A 20,449-nucleotide genomic window follows, 5' to 3' on the forward strand; every position below is an offset into this window, starting at 1 on the left:
TTAGTTCCTTATCTAATACACAACTTTATCTGCTGAGAATTTGCTGTAGATTTAACCTTCAAGTCTCTGCTTTTCTAGCTACAGTGGCATGGCTGTTCAACAAGATAGCAGCACTCTTCTTATAGGATAAGGATATTTTATTTCATTTAGCACAGATTTCAAAGTTGGTTGAGCTAATCCATAAAGAAACTGCTTTCCTTCCTGCATGTATATGCCTAACATAAGACTAAAGTTAGACTGCAAGCTTTTATTAGAAAAGGGAGGAATATTCTTTTATGCTCAAATGCTCAGAGAGGATATTTAAGGAAGGTGAGCTTAGTCTCTGTGAAATAATAACAAGACTGGATACATTAGTCATTGGCAAAATAAGAAAAGTGCAGTGGCAGGTGTAATGTCTTTTGGAACAAAAGAGGAGCAAGATAAGGGCAAAATTGAGCTGCAGTCAGTTGGGCTTTTTTTTAATGTCCAAATGAAGATGAGTGACAGTTCTCTAGTATAGAGATTCAGTGGTCAGACTTCAATTTCTAAATGCTGAGAAATGGGAAGATTCATATCCTCACCCCACCCCACCCAAACAGGTGGCATTATTCCCTTCTCACACCCTTGTGTGTTCTTTCATATAATGTCTTCATAGTTGGAAAAGATGCATTTTAAAATCAAGATACAGAGAGAGATTAGAAATATGAATTTGCATTAACTGCAGTTTTGCAGAAACAGAAATATATGAAATATTTATGTTTCCACTGTATTAACTGTCTCATAGGTACGAAAATAGCAATTCAGAGTTTAGATTTCTAAGTATGTTTTAATCTTGGTGGCTCATAGTTCGCAGGAAATTGTACCAAGATCTGATCTAAACCATGCAGTTATGTTCCATAGTTTGGAAAGCAAAGATAAATCATTCAAGAGAAAATAAGAGTTTATTCATGTTGATTTTGATTTCATGACAGGATCCTGGAAAGCTCACCTAACCATCAGTAAGAATCATCCTCTTTTCCATAGGTGCTTGTTTGAAAGTTGTTACATCAAGCCAGATGAAACTAATATGAACACAGATTGTGAAGTCAAAAAATAATTGTGCTGTGTATATTGAATGGACCCAGCAAAAGTCCATAAAGATGTTACTTTTTATAATGTTTACTCTCTCTTGAAGGATGATCTGCCAGGATCAGGAAGATCTACTTGACTTTCAAAGTCAACACAAAGTGATGCTGGATCCTCCTAAAGATAGCATATGCATAAACGTTAGCTAAAGCTGTTTTACAAAGCTGAAGCTGCAAAAACACAATACTGAGCTGTGAATCAGATCTGTTCTTTTCCATTAGTTTTTTAAGCCATATGTGGAGAAGGAAATCTTATATAAATAGTATTAGGATATATAGTAATGGGATATATGTGTATATATATTACAATATATATATATATATATATACACATATACACACACACACACACATATATATATATAGAGAGAGAGAGAGTAACAGAATATATAAATATCCTCTTGATATTTATAGAAATTTTTCTACTATACACAGTAAAACCCTCTGAGAAGCTTCCCAGACTATAATAAGATAGAAGACCAGGCTTACAGATTAATTAGTTTCTCACTGAGGTTTTCTGATTTTAACTGTCTTATATTTTGTAAAGAAATGCTTGGTGAGAAAACAAGTTATCTTGAGGGTTAGTGGACACTGAGTAGTAGATGAAGATTCATTTAACATCTTTCCTTAGAAACTTTTTGATGCTAGCAATCAAACAAAACCAAGAATTTATTCTTCTCTGGGAAGTAACTTGCATGTAGGTTGTGGACAGCATTGCATAAGTTTGGAGAAGCACTGTAGAAGTGACTGTTCATGTATGTGGTTCTGTGAAATGAATTGTTCTGTGTCTTCCCTTCGGTCTCACCAGTGTGGAGTTGGTTAGAATGCTCTTCCTGGCAGTAAGAAAAAGATTTTGTTGTGATGGTACTTTTCTTCTGTTTTTTGTTTGTTTGTTAATTTGTTTGTTTGTGCTTTGGGGTTTTTTTGTTTTGGATGTTTGGTTAGTTGGTTGGTTTTGTTTGTTGGGTTTTTTCCCAGTTGTTTCCTTTAACAGTTGCAGAAGTTTTGAAATTATGTGTAAATGACATCTGAAGAATACATATGCCTATAGTCTCATTTGAGACATGGTGTACACTGATCACACACATTGCAGAAAATGAAGTTTTTCCATTGGTGCTGACAGTTCTTCAACAAGATATTTGGGCATTCTATTAGATTATCAAGTAACTTTTTAGTAAAGTCACTTCCTTTTTTACTATTTAAAAAGCCATGCATGCGAGAGCTAAATGTAAGTGAATGAAGTGAAGACATGGAAGTAGCTACTAGGTCTTAGCAAACTTAGCAAAAAATTTTGAAAGTTGAAAGCGATTGTACATGGATTTTTCGATTTTAAAAAGGTTTTTGTTACATATCCTATTAATTGTTTTATAAAGTTTCCCATAAACTGAAAAGGCATTAACATGTGTTTTATAACCTAATTCGTATTGCTATGTGACTGGATTCTTAGGTGAGCTGAATTCTTGTAAGTATTTCTTTACCACTCTGAACAAAAAAAAAAAAAAATAGTGCCTACATTATAAAATAGAAGATATTAAAGAAGGAATTTAGTAAAATATTTCTGGTGACTTTTGAGCTGCCCTAACTCAAGATAGTGTAATTAATAGAGTAAAATAAATCTTAACAAGCTCCAGACTTGACCAAAATTACAGAATATCCCTGATTTTCTTCAGAAAGGTTGATAAGTCCTTCTCCATATATATTAGAATTGTACATACATGTACAGTCTTGCTTAACTCCTCTGTATGGCATAAGTAAAACTCCATAGATTTGGTTGTTTACAATCCTCAGCAGCTAAGGAAACTGGGTGTGTGGCACACTTACTTCAGGGAACATTGTGACAGAAAGAAAAATTTCAATGATAGCTTTTAAAGAGTTTTATAATAATTCTATCTGTTCTCTTTTATGGTGTCCTCTACTTGAATACAGGAAGCTTTACCTATTTCCTAATAAAAGAAAAATGGGTAAACTTATACAGTAATCTGAAATACCTGTAACAGGAGAGAGTGCAAATCAAGCAGTAGTTGAATTTATCACTGGAGAAATAGAAACTTGAAAAATTTGAGACAGAAATAAAATTAGGTTTACAAATATTTAAAGTAGTCTTTTTTTTCACTTATGTTTAATGAATGCTGTGATTTTTTATTTATATTTAAAGAATGAGTACAAAATGAAAAGTCACTGAGAAAAGAAGGCAAGAACAGATATTCCTAGGAGACAATAGAATAGCCTGTTAGTTTTGTTTCTTATTTGAGGATTTAATGCAACTTTAATTAATTTACTTGTAGCTGTCTTTTGCAATGTTTTTGTTTGGCCAGATTTATTGTAGACTTCATGCTACGTGTGTAGTCCTGCTGATTTTAATGAAATTACCAATGGACATAAACTTGAAACTACCTATTAGAGTACCTGGATTTACAGCCCTCTATGAATTTCATCTGTGGAAATTGTCTTAAAACTTGTATATGTAAATTTTTCTGCGTTCTGGGGCTGAGTGTAAGCTCCTCATGCACTGTATAGGAAAGTATGGGGACACAGTGCTCTGTGCACAGCTCTGCAGCATCCAGCCTGGACCTGGCTGTCATCCAGGCAGCTGCTGCTACACACAGAGAAAATGGTCTGCCCATGCTGCTGTACTTCCACCCATCTGAAGCCAAGTGCATAGCCCACAAAATTAATCATTAACTGAGAAACATGGCCAACCACACCATGAAATGTTTTTCAGCATTTTCAAAAGCAATATTGATAATTTAGGTAGCTTTGGTACATGAGAAATTTGAATGTATAAGGATGGCAACCTAACACAAATAGGTAACAGTGAGCACAATGTGAAGGAAGCAGGGACAACTTTAACTATCACTATACTTTGTTTATGTTTCACTATGTCGCTTCAAAAACCCTAATATTTGAAGTTAAATTGTTTATTGAATGACTTGCAGAGTATATTTTGATGGTGGAATCTCATGGTAATACTCCTCTAATTCCAAAGAAAGATGTTTAAAAAGAGAAAGAAAAAATCCATCTTGCAATAAAAGTTAGGATAGTAACAAAAAAATGGACGTAAGTTTTAGAAATTTACTGTAGTGATGTAGTGAATGCAATTAAAAAGTGTATTATCATCCAGGAGATAGATTTTTTTGGATGATTTGTATGTGTATAACAATTTGGAAGTGATTTCCTCTCTAAATAATATAGTATGCATTGGGAAGGAGAGAGAGGCACTTACGGCAAAAATGTTTCTTCTGTTGCTGGAAAAAGATTAACAGTTTAGTCTGACAACCTGCAAATCTCTATAGTAGGTTCTTCGATAAATAAAAATAGGACATCAAATAAACAAACCTCAAAGAAATACTTTTGAATTGATTTGTTTTCCTTGTGTCAATTGGAAAAATTTGCCTGCAAATTTCTTTCATTCTAACTGCACATGGGTTTAATCTTGGTTTCAAAATTATAAGAATGGTGTGATATTGTCTACCTATTTATCACCGTGGAAAAGAAACCTGATTTGTGGTTCAGCTAGCTATTTGTCTGTGTTCAATAAAAATGTTTCAATTTTGTTTTGAAAAAAATCAAGCAACAATTTGCGTTGCATCATCAAACTACCAGCAGGAGGTAAGAAAAAATCTTGAAGCAGAAGCTGAATTGTCAATGATTTGGCCTGTATTTAGGCACATGACCAAACAAGTTTTCCCACAGGTTGTCTGTTCTTACTGGAAAAGGGAATAATACTGTCTTGGGTACGCTAATTACTATGAATGATAGTAAACAGAAATGTTAATGAGGGACTAAGAATCCATAATTTACTTACAACTGTTAGAAAACCTGATAAATTCAGAGGATGAACTGAAATAAGACTAAACTTTGTGGAACAGAGCAAGGATATCATTCTACAAAGGTAATTGAAAAGGTGATTTAAAGGTAATTCATTTTTATGACTGAAAACATTTTATTGAAGGAAATGTGTATGCAATTCATTGTTATTATTTGTAGTGTGGACTTCAAAAAAGGGCTGTCAAATACATTTAGGTCTGTCTAACTGTGATCTAACTGATTGCTAGTGGTTATCCTCTGAGTGGTTCCTGAGACAGGATTGTAGTATTGGTCCCTCTTTTTTGTCTTCAGGTTCACATTTGCTCTTCTTACTCTCCACTAATAGGTAGCATAGATCAGTCAGTGTTAAAGGAGTTGCCTCCTGAGCTCCTGGCAGAGATTGAATCCACCATGCCACTTTGTGAACGTGTGAAAATGAACAAGCGCAAACGTAGCACAGTTAATGAGAAACCAAAATATGCTGAAATCAGTTCTGATGAAGATAATGACAGTGAAGAAGCTTTTGAATGTAAGTAGTACATAATTCTGTTCCTTAAGGTGAAAAAAGCTAATATTTTGTTTTTACAAAAAGAGACACGTCTTTTTTAAGTTGGCTACCTTAAAACATACAGTCCCAAATTTGCTGTCCTGGTAACTGCCTGGCCAAGAACCCTTGTTTCTCTTTCAAAAGAAAAATTACTTGATTGCAATTTTTCTTCCAAGATAAAAAGCAGTGTGTTGTTAAATTTATTTTCCTGATTACTTTACTGGAAACTGCTCTCTAGATTTTTTTTTTTGTTTTGTTTTCATTTCTACCATAAAACATTTCTAACCATTCAGATTAAGGAAAATATCCTCTAAAGAAGCACAGAATTTACATACAGGTGTGCACAGAGACAAATTTCACTAAATAAATTCTTGAATTATTCTTAGTTTTATTGATAAGAAAAGTGGAAGATCCCCTCTTGAATTTTTGTAACATAATAAATTGAGAATCTTACTGCACAGATGTTTCTTAAAATATTTCTCTTGTCATATTCCTTGAAAAATGGAAGTTATTCTTGATGAATTCTCAAAATACCATTTGCTGCTTCTACTATTCTTGAATTAACTGTTTTCAAAGGAAGAGAGGAAGCTTCTCTTAGAGTTTTGCTGTGCAATTGAACAAAGTTCCTAAGGAAAAAAGAAAATTGTTGTTTGCCTCTAAGTTAAGAAGGCATTTCCTAGTTGTTGATAGAAGTATGGTTGGTAGTTTCTGTGGTTGTACAGTTAGCCAGCACTTTGTTAGAACAAAGTGAATCAGTTAGTTTGAACTATGTAGCCATGCAGGGCTACAGGAGAAACCTGTTAGCCTGAGAAGCAATCTTGCCTATAATGATGTTTTTCCCAAGTTTTGCACTTTTGTTTATAGAAACATCTTAATGAACTTTCACAAAATATAATGTTTTGGGGTTTAGTATTTTTTAAGGTCCAAAAGAGAAAGATTTGTTTGCTCTGCTTCTTAGTATGTTTCAAGTTTTCATCCGACATAAACAAACGTGGTTTTGCACATGAAAATTATAACACTGTTACCTTTGATCTTTATCAAAAAAGCTGAAAAGAATGTCCTTCTGTTTGTCTGTTTTCCCTTTTAATTATAAATGAATAATACTTCTTTGTCCATGAATGCGATGTCTTCAGGTCAATTGTAATCAGTCTAAATATTGGCAAAGGATTAATGATGACTTGCTTCATTCAGGAATTCTGTATTCTTTGTTTACCATATCGTATCACCCTTATATGATGTTAATAATTTGGAACAGTGAATTAAAAAAAAAAAATACTGAGCAAAGTTATTTAAGTTGGTTGGGAATGGAGAGAATTGTAAACACTTTCAAATACCTTAATCTATATATTAGCCATAGTGGCTGTTGAAGTTCTCAAATACAAAGTAGAACAAGTTAAGGAAAACTTTCACAATAATTATATGCCTTGAGGAATTCTAGTTTCAGTATATCCACTCAAGAGATCTGGCCATCATTCTAATCAATTCAGTGAATACATGTGATTTAAAAATAAATTACAGTATTTCTTCAAGAAATACTGTAGAACTGAATTAAATTTAAAACAAGACGTGAAGGATCTATGGCAAGAAAGATCTATCAGAAGTGAAAGATCTATGGCAAGTACACTGAATAGTTTTGTATTGTTATAAATACATGTTTCTTAATTATTCTGTTTGTCTTAAACTGAACTTAAAAGAATATGAAACAGTGATTAGTATAGAAAAGGAGAAGTTTCTTTGAATATTTCATTAAGAATGGACATGCCATTAAACTAAATAAGGAGAAATTAAAGATTGATGAAGTCATTATCTTACAGTAATTACTAAATGTGATATTGCATACATGTTTGGCAGAATTTGGAAGGAAATTGGGTGTTTATATTCACATAGTATTTATTTATGTATAAAATCAATCCTAACTCTTGAAATGTTATTAATGCTTACTTTTTTAATCAATTTTATTGACTTCAAAGTAAATATTGTAGAGCAGTGATTGTGAATAGGTGCTCCAATATTCACATTATTTGTCTTGTAGAGCTAATAGAACTGTAACCCTTTCTGTTTTGTCATGCAGCGTTGATAAACTGGTCAATCTAAAATTCTGCCAGAAAGCAATATTGGAAGTTACTTTTCTTGTGGAGATGTAACTGGGGTCAGAATTCATCCTACAGAGCTTAGTGTTATAGATAATTTGTAAACTGGAGAAAGGGCCATCTGCCTCCACAAAACACTGTCTCACAGGGTAAAGGAATCAGTTAAGATGTGTAAATGCTTTCCTCTTAGTTTCTTCTCCAGTACATTTACTCCAGGTATCATAGAATGGTTTGAGTTAGGTTTAGGAAGCAACCTTAAAGATCACCTATTCCCAGCCTCCCTGACGTGGGTGGGAATGCCTCACTAGCCCAGGTTGCTCAAGGCCCTGTCCAGCCTGACCTTGAACATTTCCAGGCATGTTGCATCCATAGCTTCACTGGGCAACCTGCTCGCTGCTTCACCACCCTCACATAAAGATTTTCTTTCTGATCTCTAATCTAAACCTGCTCTCTTGCAGTTTCAACTCACTACCCCTTGTCCTAGGACTCCATGTCCTCGTGAAAGAGTTCACACAAGCTAACCTCTAGAGCCTGGTACTGGATACATACACCCTCTGGATAGTATCCATTCTCTCCAGTGCACTAGCTCTGCGTCGTCTGCAGCTTGCAAAGGATGCCCTCAATCTCACTGTCAGTGTCTCCAAGATGTTACAGTGCTGGCCCCAACACCCACCCCTGAGGGACACCACTTGTCATTGGTCTCCATGTGACCATCAAGCCCTTGATGGCAACTCTTTGAGTGTGACCATCTAGCCAATTTCCTACCCACTGAGTGGTCCCAGATGGCTCACCAATGCTTCAGTCACAGTGAACTCTCTCAACCGTTTTAGGCAGTGCTAGTACCTCTGCCATCCTGAGCATGACTGTACTTTTCCACAAGGAAGTCTGATCCAGATGCAGTAAATCTTGAAACCTGAACTGAGTTATTATATTAAAGACTTGGACCACCTCTATTGCATTTTTGGAATTTGAAACCTCTAGGGTTCATTGCAAAACAGAATTGTTCCCTCAGGGGTTTATGTTTATTAGTTCTGATCCTAGGCTGACTATTGACTATAGCCTGGTATGTTACGTTTCTTAATAAATGGCTTGTGGTAAGAACTTTTCAGTTCAGTTCCAGTTCTGTATAAATGCTTTGAGCCATTCTGCTCAGAAACAACCTTATATACAGTCATGCCAAGGAGACTTTGGTAGAGACACACAATATCAGGACTGTTATATGCAGGTCCAGAAGCAATAAACTGGGAATAAACACTGCCAGTCTGGAATGTGATATTTTGGAAGTATTTTGAGATTTGCAATACAGTCTGTGTAAGACATCTCTTTGGTAGCTCAGTTAGCTGAGCATGTTAAAAAAAGGAAAGTTGGCTAATTTCGTGGAGAAAGCTACCTGCTCATCCATTTCCTTTTCTTTAAAACTGAGCACTCTGTCAACTTCAAAACATGCAAGACTTTCTTTGAAAGTAACAGAGAACTGTCATTCTGCTCCCCCATTTTATTTCCACCAAATCTCTATGCAATATTTGCTCCAGCTTCTTCAACATTCACTTTTGCTGGGCTTTATGGTCCTTCATGAAAATTAATTAGAATATTTATCTGTGGTAGAGGCTTACTGTTTGGCCCAGAATTGTGACTCCAGCTTTCTCCTTTACACAAATTTCCCGCAGTATATACCAAGGCAAAATTTTAGTTGTCTTGACAAAACAGAATATCTTTTAGAAAATAGATTATCGAGTCTCATTGGAACTCATTGGTGTGTTAGATGGATAAGGCAATCAGTGAATTGGAATATGGATACCCAGTAAGCTTTGCCTAATCTGCTTTTAAAAAGACAAATGTGCTGTAAATTCATATTTATAAATGTTTTCTGGTATCTTTGCCAGTTTTAAGCACGGTTTTTCTACTGTAATTCAAAAGAAAACATTAAAATAAGTAATCCTTAACAGAATTGTATTTGATAACCTAAATGTCCATTTGATTTGGAGAATACTATAGAAGAGTGTTGGACTTGCAAATCATAGAATCATTTAGGACCTTTTTGACCATCAAATCCAATCTACAACTAATGTAAAGTCCACTACTAGACCATGTCCCGAAATCTTACATCTGCACATCTTTCAAATATTTTAAAATGCTTGATTTTGGGCTATTAAAAGTGTAAGTTTTGTATTTAAAATGAAAATGCATTTATTTTTAGCTTCTCGTAAGAGACACAAAAAGGATAGAGATGAAGCTTGGGAGTATGAAGAGCATGACAGGAGAAGTTCTGGTGACCATAGGAGAAGTGGTCATTACCATGAAGGAAGGAGGATTTCTGGTAGTGGCCGTTACCGTAATCGCAGTCCCGATGACTCTGATATGGATGATTATTCTCCTCCTCCTAGCCTCAGCGAGGGTAACTGATCACTATAAGGATTTAATTTTATTCCATAATACTAGTGCTTTTTAAATGAATATGTTTAATATTTTAAAGTGGACATTATTGCATGCAATATTGAATACAAGTGTAAGAAATGTAAATAATCCTTTCTTGAAGTTTTAAGAAAGTGTTTGTTTTACTCCTTATTCTCTTAATTAGTGGCTAGAAAAATGAAGAAGAAAGAAAAACAAAAGAAGAGGAAAGCTTATGAACCTAAACTAACACCTGAAGGTAATTTTATAAGATTTATTTTCTACAGTTTGTATTTTCTGCTTTATATTTAAGATAATTGTTTATGAATTTCCTTTTTTTCCACCAGAAATGATGGATTCTTCAACCTTCAAAAGGTTTACTGCTTCAATAGAGAATATTTTGGAAAATCTGGAAGACATGGATTTTACAGCTTTTGGTAAATACATCAGAAAATTTCAAAATGCTTACCCCAATTAGAAACCCGAGAAAAAACTATTGGTATTTTTGAACTTCCTTCATGGTGACTTAATTTCATGTGAAAACTTGCTAGGGCCTACTGGATTTATATGGCTTCTACCTTGAGTGGTGGCCTTTACCTTTCCAATTTCACTTGCTGCTGCCTGAAGATCCTTCTTCCTCCTCTCTGCAGAATCCAGAAGGGGCATAAAACATAATGAGTATCCTTTCCAGTTCCCTTGGAGTGGAAAGGATACTTCTTTGGGATGTCATTAGGGTGTTACCTTCTGTCAAATATGTAAACAATATGGTTCTCTTCCTAGCAATGTCTGAGGCTCATAATTACAAATCTGCTACTTGCAGATATGATTCTTCAATTAAGACAGCAGAGTCCTTGTGCATTTATGGCTAAGACACTGCATCATTTACCTATTTCAGTGGAAAAACAGCCTCCTTAGCTAAGTGTCTAAGGAAGTAGTTCATGTTGCCAAAGGTGACTTTCTTTTGAAATGGATAATGGAATATTTGTTAATTTTTTTTCCTACCGTCTTTGTCACAGGATTAAAACAAGGGGAAAGGCATAGTAAACAAGTTTCTATAGTTTTTAAAGCCATAGTGTATGCTACCTTAGAAGTGAAGTCATTGGATCTTTCTGTGTCTGGTAATGTGATTTTTTGTCTAAATACAGTTAAGACTCAGATTATCTCAAGGTGCTTAATTTAATATGTGTTTTTTATTTATTGCTCTTGCCCAGATTTGAACTTCAGGGCTACAGTTAAAGATTTACTCTGCTGAATTGAAAATTATGGCAGAAGTACTGAAATAAATGGGGTTTGATATTTTAAAAAATTTTAGTTTGTGACTTTCAGAAGTGCATGCCTCATGTTAGGCTCTTAAATAGGGTTTCAGAACCATTGGCATGGTAAGTCATACTTAACATGTATTCATTGTTTCAACACAAGCAAAAGGTGTAATTATCAGTCTTTGTTAGATTCTAATTATTTGGAGCCATTAGATGCTGGCTATTTGGACAATCAGCTCTCTTTTTCCGTTAGCATATTCTTATTGGAATAAAAAATACTGATTTCCTAGAAGTCTTAGGAGAAATAAGACTGTTAATTTTTTACTTTTTCTTTTTTTTAAGGTGATGATGATGAGATTCCACAGGAATTGCTACTGGGCAAACATCAGCTTAGTGAGTTGGGTAGTGAATCTGCGAAAATCAAGGCAATGGGCATTATGGACAAGGTACCTCTTCATACCCTAACTTTTTTGGAACATAAAATATTCATTAGCATAAAAAACTTACTTTTTCTGTAATGACATTCCACCCTCTTCAAAGGCGCATGGACCAGAAGAACAGCTGAGCTTCTGCTCACTTAGCTGAAGTGCTTAGGTAGTTGCAACATCCTAACTGTTACTCTTTCTGAAGCTGAGACATTTTTGCTGAAAGGTCCTCCTCTGTGTCCTGCCCTTTCTCAGTCAGCTAGAGGAATTTTTGCTGGGGCAAACTTGTTGATGTCTCACCTCTAGAAACAGTGTTCTTGATTTCCTTTTATCTTCCTGGAGCTCTTGGCTTTGGGCAGTTTTATATTAAACTCTTTTCCTGCTCTTGACCACTTAGGTTTGTGGAGTGTGTGTGAAACCATGTATTATTATAATTACTCTGGATTATTCCAAACTTCTGTAATCCAAACTTTTGATATTCCTCCTGGATTTTCCTTCAATCTCCCTACCTTCCTTTGTAGTTTGTGGGTGGCGTGATCATTTCTCTTTCCTGATCATTCTCACTGTTAACCACTTTTCCATGTTTTGCACACATACATACACATACATACATATCTATATAAAATCAATTTTTTGTTGCTCCCAATGGTGAATAGTATTCAGATGAGAGAAACTGGCTCTCTACAAGGTTAACATATTCCACAAATTATTTAATCAGACTTGTATGGAAGATTAGTAAGTTTACTTTTTTCAACATGCTACTTCTTTGAAGTTAACAATGATATTAAGAATATGTTTCCCTTTTATTATCTTTCAAGTACCAAGAAATTAATTTCTGCTTGATTATGCAGTATGGATTTTCTCCTAACAAAGCTCTATATGGTCAGTTAGAATTTGTAGATCATACGTGGATTTGGTAAATTTATGTTTCTAGAAGCAAATAACTACACAATATTAGTGACACGCAATTTAAAAATTTGTTTCTGTGGATTTTGTTAGTTGAAAATGCAGTTTAATTGCAGTCCTGGAATATATTTTGCCTGTTTCCATTATAGTATCTGCATTTTCCTTATGCCAAATCCCTTACAGTTGAAACAATTTAGATTGTACAAGCTCTGTCCTTTGTTCCTCAATGTTCTTTTCGGCAATTTGGAATAATTTCTATTCCTGAACTTGTTTGACCTGTTTCTTTATTTGTTTTAGCTCTCAACAGATAAAACAGTAAAAGTTCTGAATATTTTGGAGAAGAATATTCAAGATGGATCCAAGCTTTCTACTTTACTTAACCACGTGAGTTTGAAATGTCATAATTTCACTCTATTGTGCAGAATAGTTTTCTTCACTTGAGTCCTATTTAGTGATAGATTCAAATACTCTGTATGTGTGTGAAAGGGCTGATATAATGTCTGTGATAAAAATTTGCCAAATTTTAATACTTGAAGCAAAATTCAATTATTTGTGATTTTTCATAGTTGTCACTTTCATTTTCGTAGTTGTCATTACTATGTTTTACTATAGCAGTGACAACTAACAGACATATTGGGAGCAACTGTATTTTTTTTTGTTTCATTTTAGATACTATAGTCATCTTGAAATATTCATGGTAATTCTGGTGTAATTTGCATTATTGGACATTTCTTTGTTGTGTGTCCATAAAACATCCTTACAAAATGGAAGAGATACTGCAGTTTTCATATAGAGTCTATCTTTCTCCTGAGCATTAAGGAGGAAGTTTAAGATTTAAGTGTTCTTACACTACAAAGTGGCAATGTTAATATAAATAAAATTAACAGGAAGTTTAGTATTTTAGGATGGGTTTTTTCCCAGGTATACCTAAAACTGCTCAAAGATTTTGAGGTTTTATGAGGCTGATGTTCCATATTTCACATTTAATGTATTTATTTATACACTTTCTATTCAATGCAATATTGCAGCAAGATTAGAATTGAATTTTAAAGAAAAAAACCTCCTCATCTGTAGAAATAAGAGAGTAGTTGTTTATATCAGAATGGAAGAATTTGAACTTGCACATGAAAACCAGACACATTTTTGATACCTAAATACTTTCATCTAGATAGTTTGTAGGGGTTTCAAAGTTTCAGTATAGGGTTCTGAATGTCTTGACCAATACAAAAATACATAAAAAGGAAGTACTGGTTTACCTGGTTTACTTCATTGTGATGAAGTCTTTATGTTAATGATTTTAAAGTGATATTTTTCTTTTAGTTTTTTGAAGTAAAATTCAAAATTATTTAGAAGTTAATTAAATTGTCCAGTGCTTGCAATTCAGAGGCAAACTTGGATAAAAAAAGAAACTTAAAAAAAACCAAAAAAACAACTAGTTTTAGATTTTCTTAAAACTATTAAAAATTATTCAAATAATTGTGGCAAAGAAAGTCTCTCCTAAGATTTAAGGTTGCTACTTTTCCAGTGCAGTGAAAATATCTTACCTCCATGTCAGTGTATTTTTCACAGGCAGAGGATGCTTTAATATTAATTTCATTTCCATGATAATTAGGGGAAACACTTTTTTTTCCCTTGAGGTGTTATTTGTGTACGTAGCAAATTCCAAAAAGCCATTGTATCTGGGAAGTTTTCAGGGACCTCTTGATTTGCAGATTTTTGTTGATTCTCTATGTATATCATGAATATAATGCACTGTTCTATTGGTTCAAGTTCTCTTACCCCTAAGGCAAAAAGCAGTTACAGTTTCACCGACCTCTGATCTTCACAAGGAAAGCCAACAGTGTTGAAGTGTGGTATCATATAGGTAGTAAAGACCCTTTTTCTCTGGAGGCTCTGTCTGTACCAGAGAAGCTATGATAAATTCTACCTAGCTTTGCTGTAATAATGTTATTACAGTATTTAAGTTGTGCTGGATGGTCATATTTAACCTCATCTGTGTTTGTTTTGGTACCTCATATAAACACAGCAATACAGAGACTCAGTATCCTATGGTAATCTAAAAGAACATATTTGATAAGAAGTTGATAGTAGGTGTGTTGGTCCATGAAGCAGAAAAAGTTGTGTACTTACAGATTTCATGGACTTGCAACAGTCTTTTTGTATAAGAATTCCCTCTAGTGGCAGAAATCAAATGGATCAAAGCAGCAACTGATACTACTGAAGACAACACCAGATGAAGGAATTAGATTTTGCTTAATGTACATTGGTCTTAAATAGAGCATGCAGCAGTCTTCCCTCATAGTGCTTCCCAATGAGACACAGAAACCTTCTTTGTGTTCTAACAGAAGAATACAGAATACAGGACTTTGAAGACCAGTAGCTTAGAGAGAGATTACAAACTTGTTTCTAGTAAAACAAATATTACTTGATTTTTAAAATAAATTATTTTAGTATCATAAAGGAAATACAATATTTTATACATTAATGTTATGTAAGCATATTAATGTAATGTTATTTTCTTTAACTTGGTCAGAATAAAAATTTGATTTCTTGTTCATACTCTCCTGTTTTTCTTGCCTATTGCAGAATAATGACACTGAAGATGAGGAGAGATTATGGCGAGATCTTATTATGGAAAGAGTGACAAAATCTGCTGATGCTTGTCTTACTGCTATCAATATTATGACATCACCAAATATGCCTAAAGCTGTATATATTGAGGACGTAATAGAAAGAGTTATTCAGTACACAAAATTTCATTTGCAGAACACTCTCTATCCTCAGTATGATCCTGTGTATAGAGTGGATCCTCATGGTGGTTAGTATGCTAAGAAATCTTTCCATATTAAAAGCTATAAAAAGTCAGTCATCTACTGTATGGTGATGTAAATGACTTTCTGAAATAAGAATTTTTGTATGCAACTTTTACACTGATAGTCCTTTCTTATCACATACAGTATCCTGAATTAATGCGCTGTTAGTTTGAGGAGGATGAAACAGAGTAAAAAAACAATGAAATGTGTCGTCTGAAGAACTTAGTCATGTAGCACCTTGGTTTACTGTAATAATGTCAATGTAACCAAAGTATTTAGACTAAAGTATTTAGAAGTTTGAAGTTCAACTTTTGTGTATAGTTATTATGTGTTGAAATAAGTGATTTCATAGTAATATGTAATACGACTAGCCATGTATAGCCATATATATAATGATTTGTTTCAAGGAAAACTATTTCGCTTCTAGCCTTTTGTTTTCATAGACATACCTACAGATGCATGGCTCCAATTTCAAGATCCTTTTTTAAAATCACAGGTCCAGCATTTAGAGTAATTATGAAAATGTGAAATTCCTGCTTTTAAGCTGATGCTACTGAGTAGTTTTTCCAAACTGCTTTTGCAAAGCTGTAGTCAAGAAGTTGTTTTGGGGGTACTTTGTGAGGAAGATCATCTTTCTAGTATTTGAAACACTGAAATTATTAATGAATATGTGTTTTATTTTCTAGGTGGTGTTTTAAGTTCAAAAGCAAAACGTGCCAAGTGTTCCACCCACAAGCAAAGAGTTATAGTGATGTTGTATAACAAAGTTTGTGACATTGTCAGCAGCTTGTCAGAGTTGCTGGAGATACAGCTTCTCACTGATACAACTATTCTTCAGGTAGGTTTTTTCAGAATTCCTGTCCAAAAATGTGAGCTTTGCTTTTCCTAAAGTAAATGTGAAGTATAATTGTCTCAGGGACATGAAGTTTGAAATCAGTACAAGCTCTTGAATTCTTAACATCAGAGCAGCTAGTTTGTTGTGTAGTATGTCATTTGCATTTTCTCTTCTGCATTTAAGAAAAGTTTAACCTGCTTGTATTGAAGTATAGAGTAGAATCATCTACACTGGAAAAGATCCTTAAGAACATCAGGTCTAAACTGCCAAGTGCACCACTAAAACCATGTCCTTGAACATTCTATCTACATGTCTTTCAAATATCTACGGGGATTGTGGCTGTACTGCTTCCATGGGCACTTAAAATCCAATCTATACCATCCCTGGCACAACTCATGACCCCTTTCCTTGTCTTGTCCCTTGTTAGCTGGGAGAAGAGACCAGCCTCACCTGGCTACACACTCCTTTCAGGGTGTTATAGAGGATTATAAGGCCTCCCTTGGAGCCTCCTCTTCTCCACACTAAGCCTGATACCCTCTCAGCCACTCCTCATAAGACCTGTGCCTTAACTTAATAACTTTATTTGCAAATAATATGAAGTTATTATTGAATTCCTTACCTGCTGAATGAATAACCAACTTGTGAAACTGCCTAATTACCAGTTTGTTAGTCCTATATACTTAAAATAACTTCTATCCATTGATAGGTGTCATCGATGGGAATAACACCTTTCTTTGTAGAAAATGTCAGTGAGCTACAGTTATGTGCCATCAAATTAGTGACTGCAGTAAGTACTTTCTAATTTGTGGGTTCTTGTGCATGTCCTGCTGAGATTTCTTAGGGCATTTACGTAGGTTGTATTTTCTGTCTGGTAGAGAATTGGACTGTAGAATTAATGCTATTCTTTCATGGTTTTACAGTTTGATATCATAATACGGAAATAGTGTTGTATCTACCTGAGCTGCTCGTATTTGCAGAGTACTGTATAGAAAGAAATTGCCTACTTCAAGCAAGAGGCTTCTTAATTTTGATTGTCAGTTAAAGTGTAAACACAAACTCCTTCCTCTTACCTGTCCCTTTTTTATTTTAAGAAATCTCTTTTTTTAAAAACGTGAATCCTAGCTATGTGGTTTTCATTATTTCCTGTGTTCAGATTTCAACTTATGCAATAAGTCATAGAACTAGTATGGTATTTTTGTATAATAGAACAAATTATTTTCCTCAGAACAGGTGACTATCTAAAAAAAATCTCAGCAAGGTAAAATATTATTTCAGGAAAAATGTAGTGGAACACAAATGTCCTTGTTCAAGTGGGAGATGTTAATCATTGTAAGAATTATATACTTCAGTATTCTGCCCAAACAAAAGGGGAGGCAAAACCAACAGTTCTGATTCTGAAAACTGAAAGAACATATCATGTCAGGCATTAACATTAAAGCCTGGCATATGAAGTAAAACTGTTTTCTCAAATGTACTCTGCAACAGAGTATGTGTTCACATAAATTGTGTTACAACAGAGTTTTTCTTTGTACTGAGAGAAATAAATACCAAGTCCAAATACTTAGTATTATACTGTTTGGCTTTCCTGTATAGTGTGTTATATCATTGACAAAAATATTTTAAATAGAAGGTATTTTCAAGACCAATATTTACACATTTCTGTTATATAAAGATTTTTTTAAATTCTCTATTTGGAAAAGTTTTTATATATTTTTTAAAGAAATACTTGCATTGAGAAAGCAACTCATTAACAATAAGGTGTATTGTAATTTATTGGAGAGTCATGTGAAGTGTATGCTGTCATATAATTATTTACAATATATTTAAAAAGCTATATTTTATGTAACAATAAATCAGTGTCTAATAATCGTGTAACTATTAAATAGGTGTTTTCCCGGTATGAAAAACACAGACAGCTAATATTAGAAGAAATTTTCACTTCCCTTGCACGGCTACCAACTAGCAAGAGGAGTTTGAGAAACTTCAGGTAACTTCTGATGTAAATAATAACTTGTAGACTATAGCATTTATAGTTTTGTAAATGTAAGATTTTTGCAGGTTGAGATTTCAAAACAAATTGTTCAACAAATATCTTGTAATAATTACTCGATTTTATGCTATCACTTTAGTGTCTACTTACAAACATAATTGAAACATTATTTTTCTCACTTAAAATGTGAATGGGTGTAATATTAGTGTGTGTTGAGGATTATTTTTTGTGGGTCAATTCTTTAATTCTGTTTGTATGGAGTTACATAATTTCTTCATTGCTAAATCTTTGTAGGAAAATTTTGACTGAATTGCTTTGAGGATACACTCAGAGCACTCTTTTCACGAAGGGAATCAGTTTCATATCCATATCATCTCATACATCAGAGTTTACCACCTTTTGATGTTGTTACATGTAGCAATAAGATGGCGCTGGTGTGTATGGGCAGTAAACTCATACTATTTCTGAGGTTACATCAGGGAGAAACATGGTCTTCTTACCAACTGAAGATAGTTGCCTGCTGAAGTTTGTAGTATGCAATGCTGCTGCATATTATTGTAGGTGTAGCCCTTGTAAAAGTCAGTCTAGGTCATGGTCATTATCTTCTCTTTTCTGAAAGTCCTATACATTTCACATACATTAAATACTACAGAAAAATTAGTACAGCAACAGTTTGGTGTGTTTTGTTGCGTTGTGTTGGAGCGAACATGATGTTACACATAATGAGCTTATTATTAAGTATTTTAGCAGGTAGATGTTGGTTTTATTAAATATTCCTGTAGCTGTTTCAGCCAGTGAACTGTGTGCTGTTTCAGTTCACCTCTTCTGTGCAAGACCAATACTTACTGGTTTTGTTAGGTCAAATGTTACACTGCATAAAAAGAAGCAAATTAATAGATTAATGTCTTGAATGTGGATTTCTAGCTGTGAAATATCTATCTTTCAAATAATTTTTGAAAGATTCTACTTAGGAGCAAAAATTTTTCTTGCGTTTTGTCCTTTTTGTCCTTTTAGTGTTAAAACTGTCTTTTGTTATTAACAGGTTAAACAGCAGTGACACTGATGGAGAGCCTATGTACATTCAGATGGTAACAGCACTAGTTCTGCAACTTATTCAGTGTGTGGTGCACTTACCATCAGCAGACAAGGATTCTAATTCAGAGGAGGAATCAAACAAGAAAGTAAGATATTTTTAAAAGCCTTTTTTATGCAGAAATTACTTATGTGTGTTCATAGGTATACTATATTACTACAGTGTTGTAGTAATCAGGCATTGCAATTTTCTGATGCATAAGAAATGCTGATCTGGAAATCATAGATCTATGCTGAGATAATAGACAAATGTGTCTTGTTATTTTTAGGTGGATCAAGATGTGCTTATTACCAACTCATATGAAACGGCCATGAGGACAGCACAAAATTTCCTTTCTATTTTTCTTAAGAAGTAAGTACTGTTGCATTCTTTATTATATTGGTAAACCCAGCTCCAAATGAATTCTTTGAAACCTGACCACTGAACAGTGATAAATGCCTATTCATAAAGTTATTTATTATAATAAACTTTATAAATGCCTAAGAGAGCCTCTTGCCTAGACAAAAATGTTTATGGAAGAGAAATTCTGCAGTGGTCTTCATACATTTAAGAAGCTGTCTCACAGTTCATGTAGGATTCCTTTATTATGGATTTCTAACATACCTGAAGCCTGGAAGAGAAGGCCGAGCAAATATGTAAGAGGTGAAGTCGTGCTGATTTGGTCATCAGATATAAAAAGCCAAAAATTATTTTCACGGAGCTAAAGTTGAGTGTCAATAGCTCGAAAAGGAATAAAAAATGTACCTGAATTAACTATAAGATTTCAAAGAACAAGTCTTTAGGTTGGTATTGAACTAATTACACTTTTTCACCTAAAGCTGAAAAGCTATTTAATAAGCCATTTAGCAATTGCATGCTTCTGATGTTAAACTTAGGGATGATATATAGAAGTCAAAAAGTATCAGGTATGTTAACTTTTGGTGGCTTTTTATTGTTGGTTTGGTTTGTTGGTTGTTTGACTGGTGTTCTTTTAGCATTCTGATTGTAACCTTCGTGAAGCATAATACTGAGATGTGCTTCACTATCAGATAAATGAAACCAAGCTTAAAGAATATAAACACACCAACTCTTAAATATCCTACTCTAGCTTCATTTTTATAATTCTACTTACTTTATCTATCCAAGTTAATACAGCTAAAAATAAAAATCTTAGCAACAAAATTCTGCTGTCATGGATTAGAGGCTTTATT

General features: G+C 34.0%; 1 protein-coding gene across 1 annotated transcript in view; it reads left to right on the forward strand.

The window, feature by feature from the left end:
* Window positions 1-20,449, forward strand: part of NIPBL (NIPBL cohesin loading factor) — a 147,214-nt gene that overhangs the window by 100,413 nt on the left and 26,352 nt on the right. The window contains exons 11-22 of the mRNA XM_066568764.1: window positions 5,257-5,439; window positions 9,745-9,942; window positions 10,126-10,197; window positions 10,286-10,375; window positions 11,540-11,643; window positions 12,826-12,912; window positions 15,115-15,346; window positions 16,028-16,179; window positions 16,883-16,963; window positions 18,063-18,163; window positions 19,209-19,347; window positions 19,528-19,610. Of these exons, the coding sequence (XP_066424861.1) occupies window positions 5,257-5,439; window positions 9,745-9,942; window positions 10,126-10,197; window positions 10,286-10,375; window positions 11,540-11,643; window positions 12,826-12,912; window positions 15,115-15,346; window positions 16,028-16,179; window positions 16,883-16,963; window positions 18,063-18,163; window positions 19,209-19,347; window positions 19,528-19,610 (1,522 nt within the window). The remainder of the gene's footprint in view (window positions 1-5,256; window positions 5,440-9,744; window positions 9,943-10,125; window positions 10,198-10,285; window positions 10,376-11,539; window positions 11,644-12,825; window positions 12,913-15,114; window positions 15,347-16,027; window positions 16,180-16,882; window positions 16,964-18,062; window positions 18,164-19,208; window positions 19,348-19,527; window positions 19,611-20,449) is intronic.

Source organism: Molothrus aeneus, chromosome Z (genome assembly GCF_037042795.1).
Source record: "Molothrus aeneus isolate 106 chromosome Z, BPBGC_Maene_1.0, whole genome shotgun sequence".
Lineage (NCBI taxonomy): Eukaryota > Metazoa > Chordata > Aves > Passeriformes > Icteridae > Molothrus > Molothrus aeneus.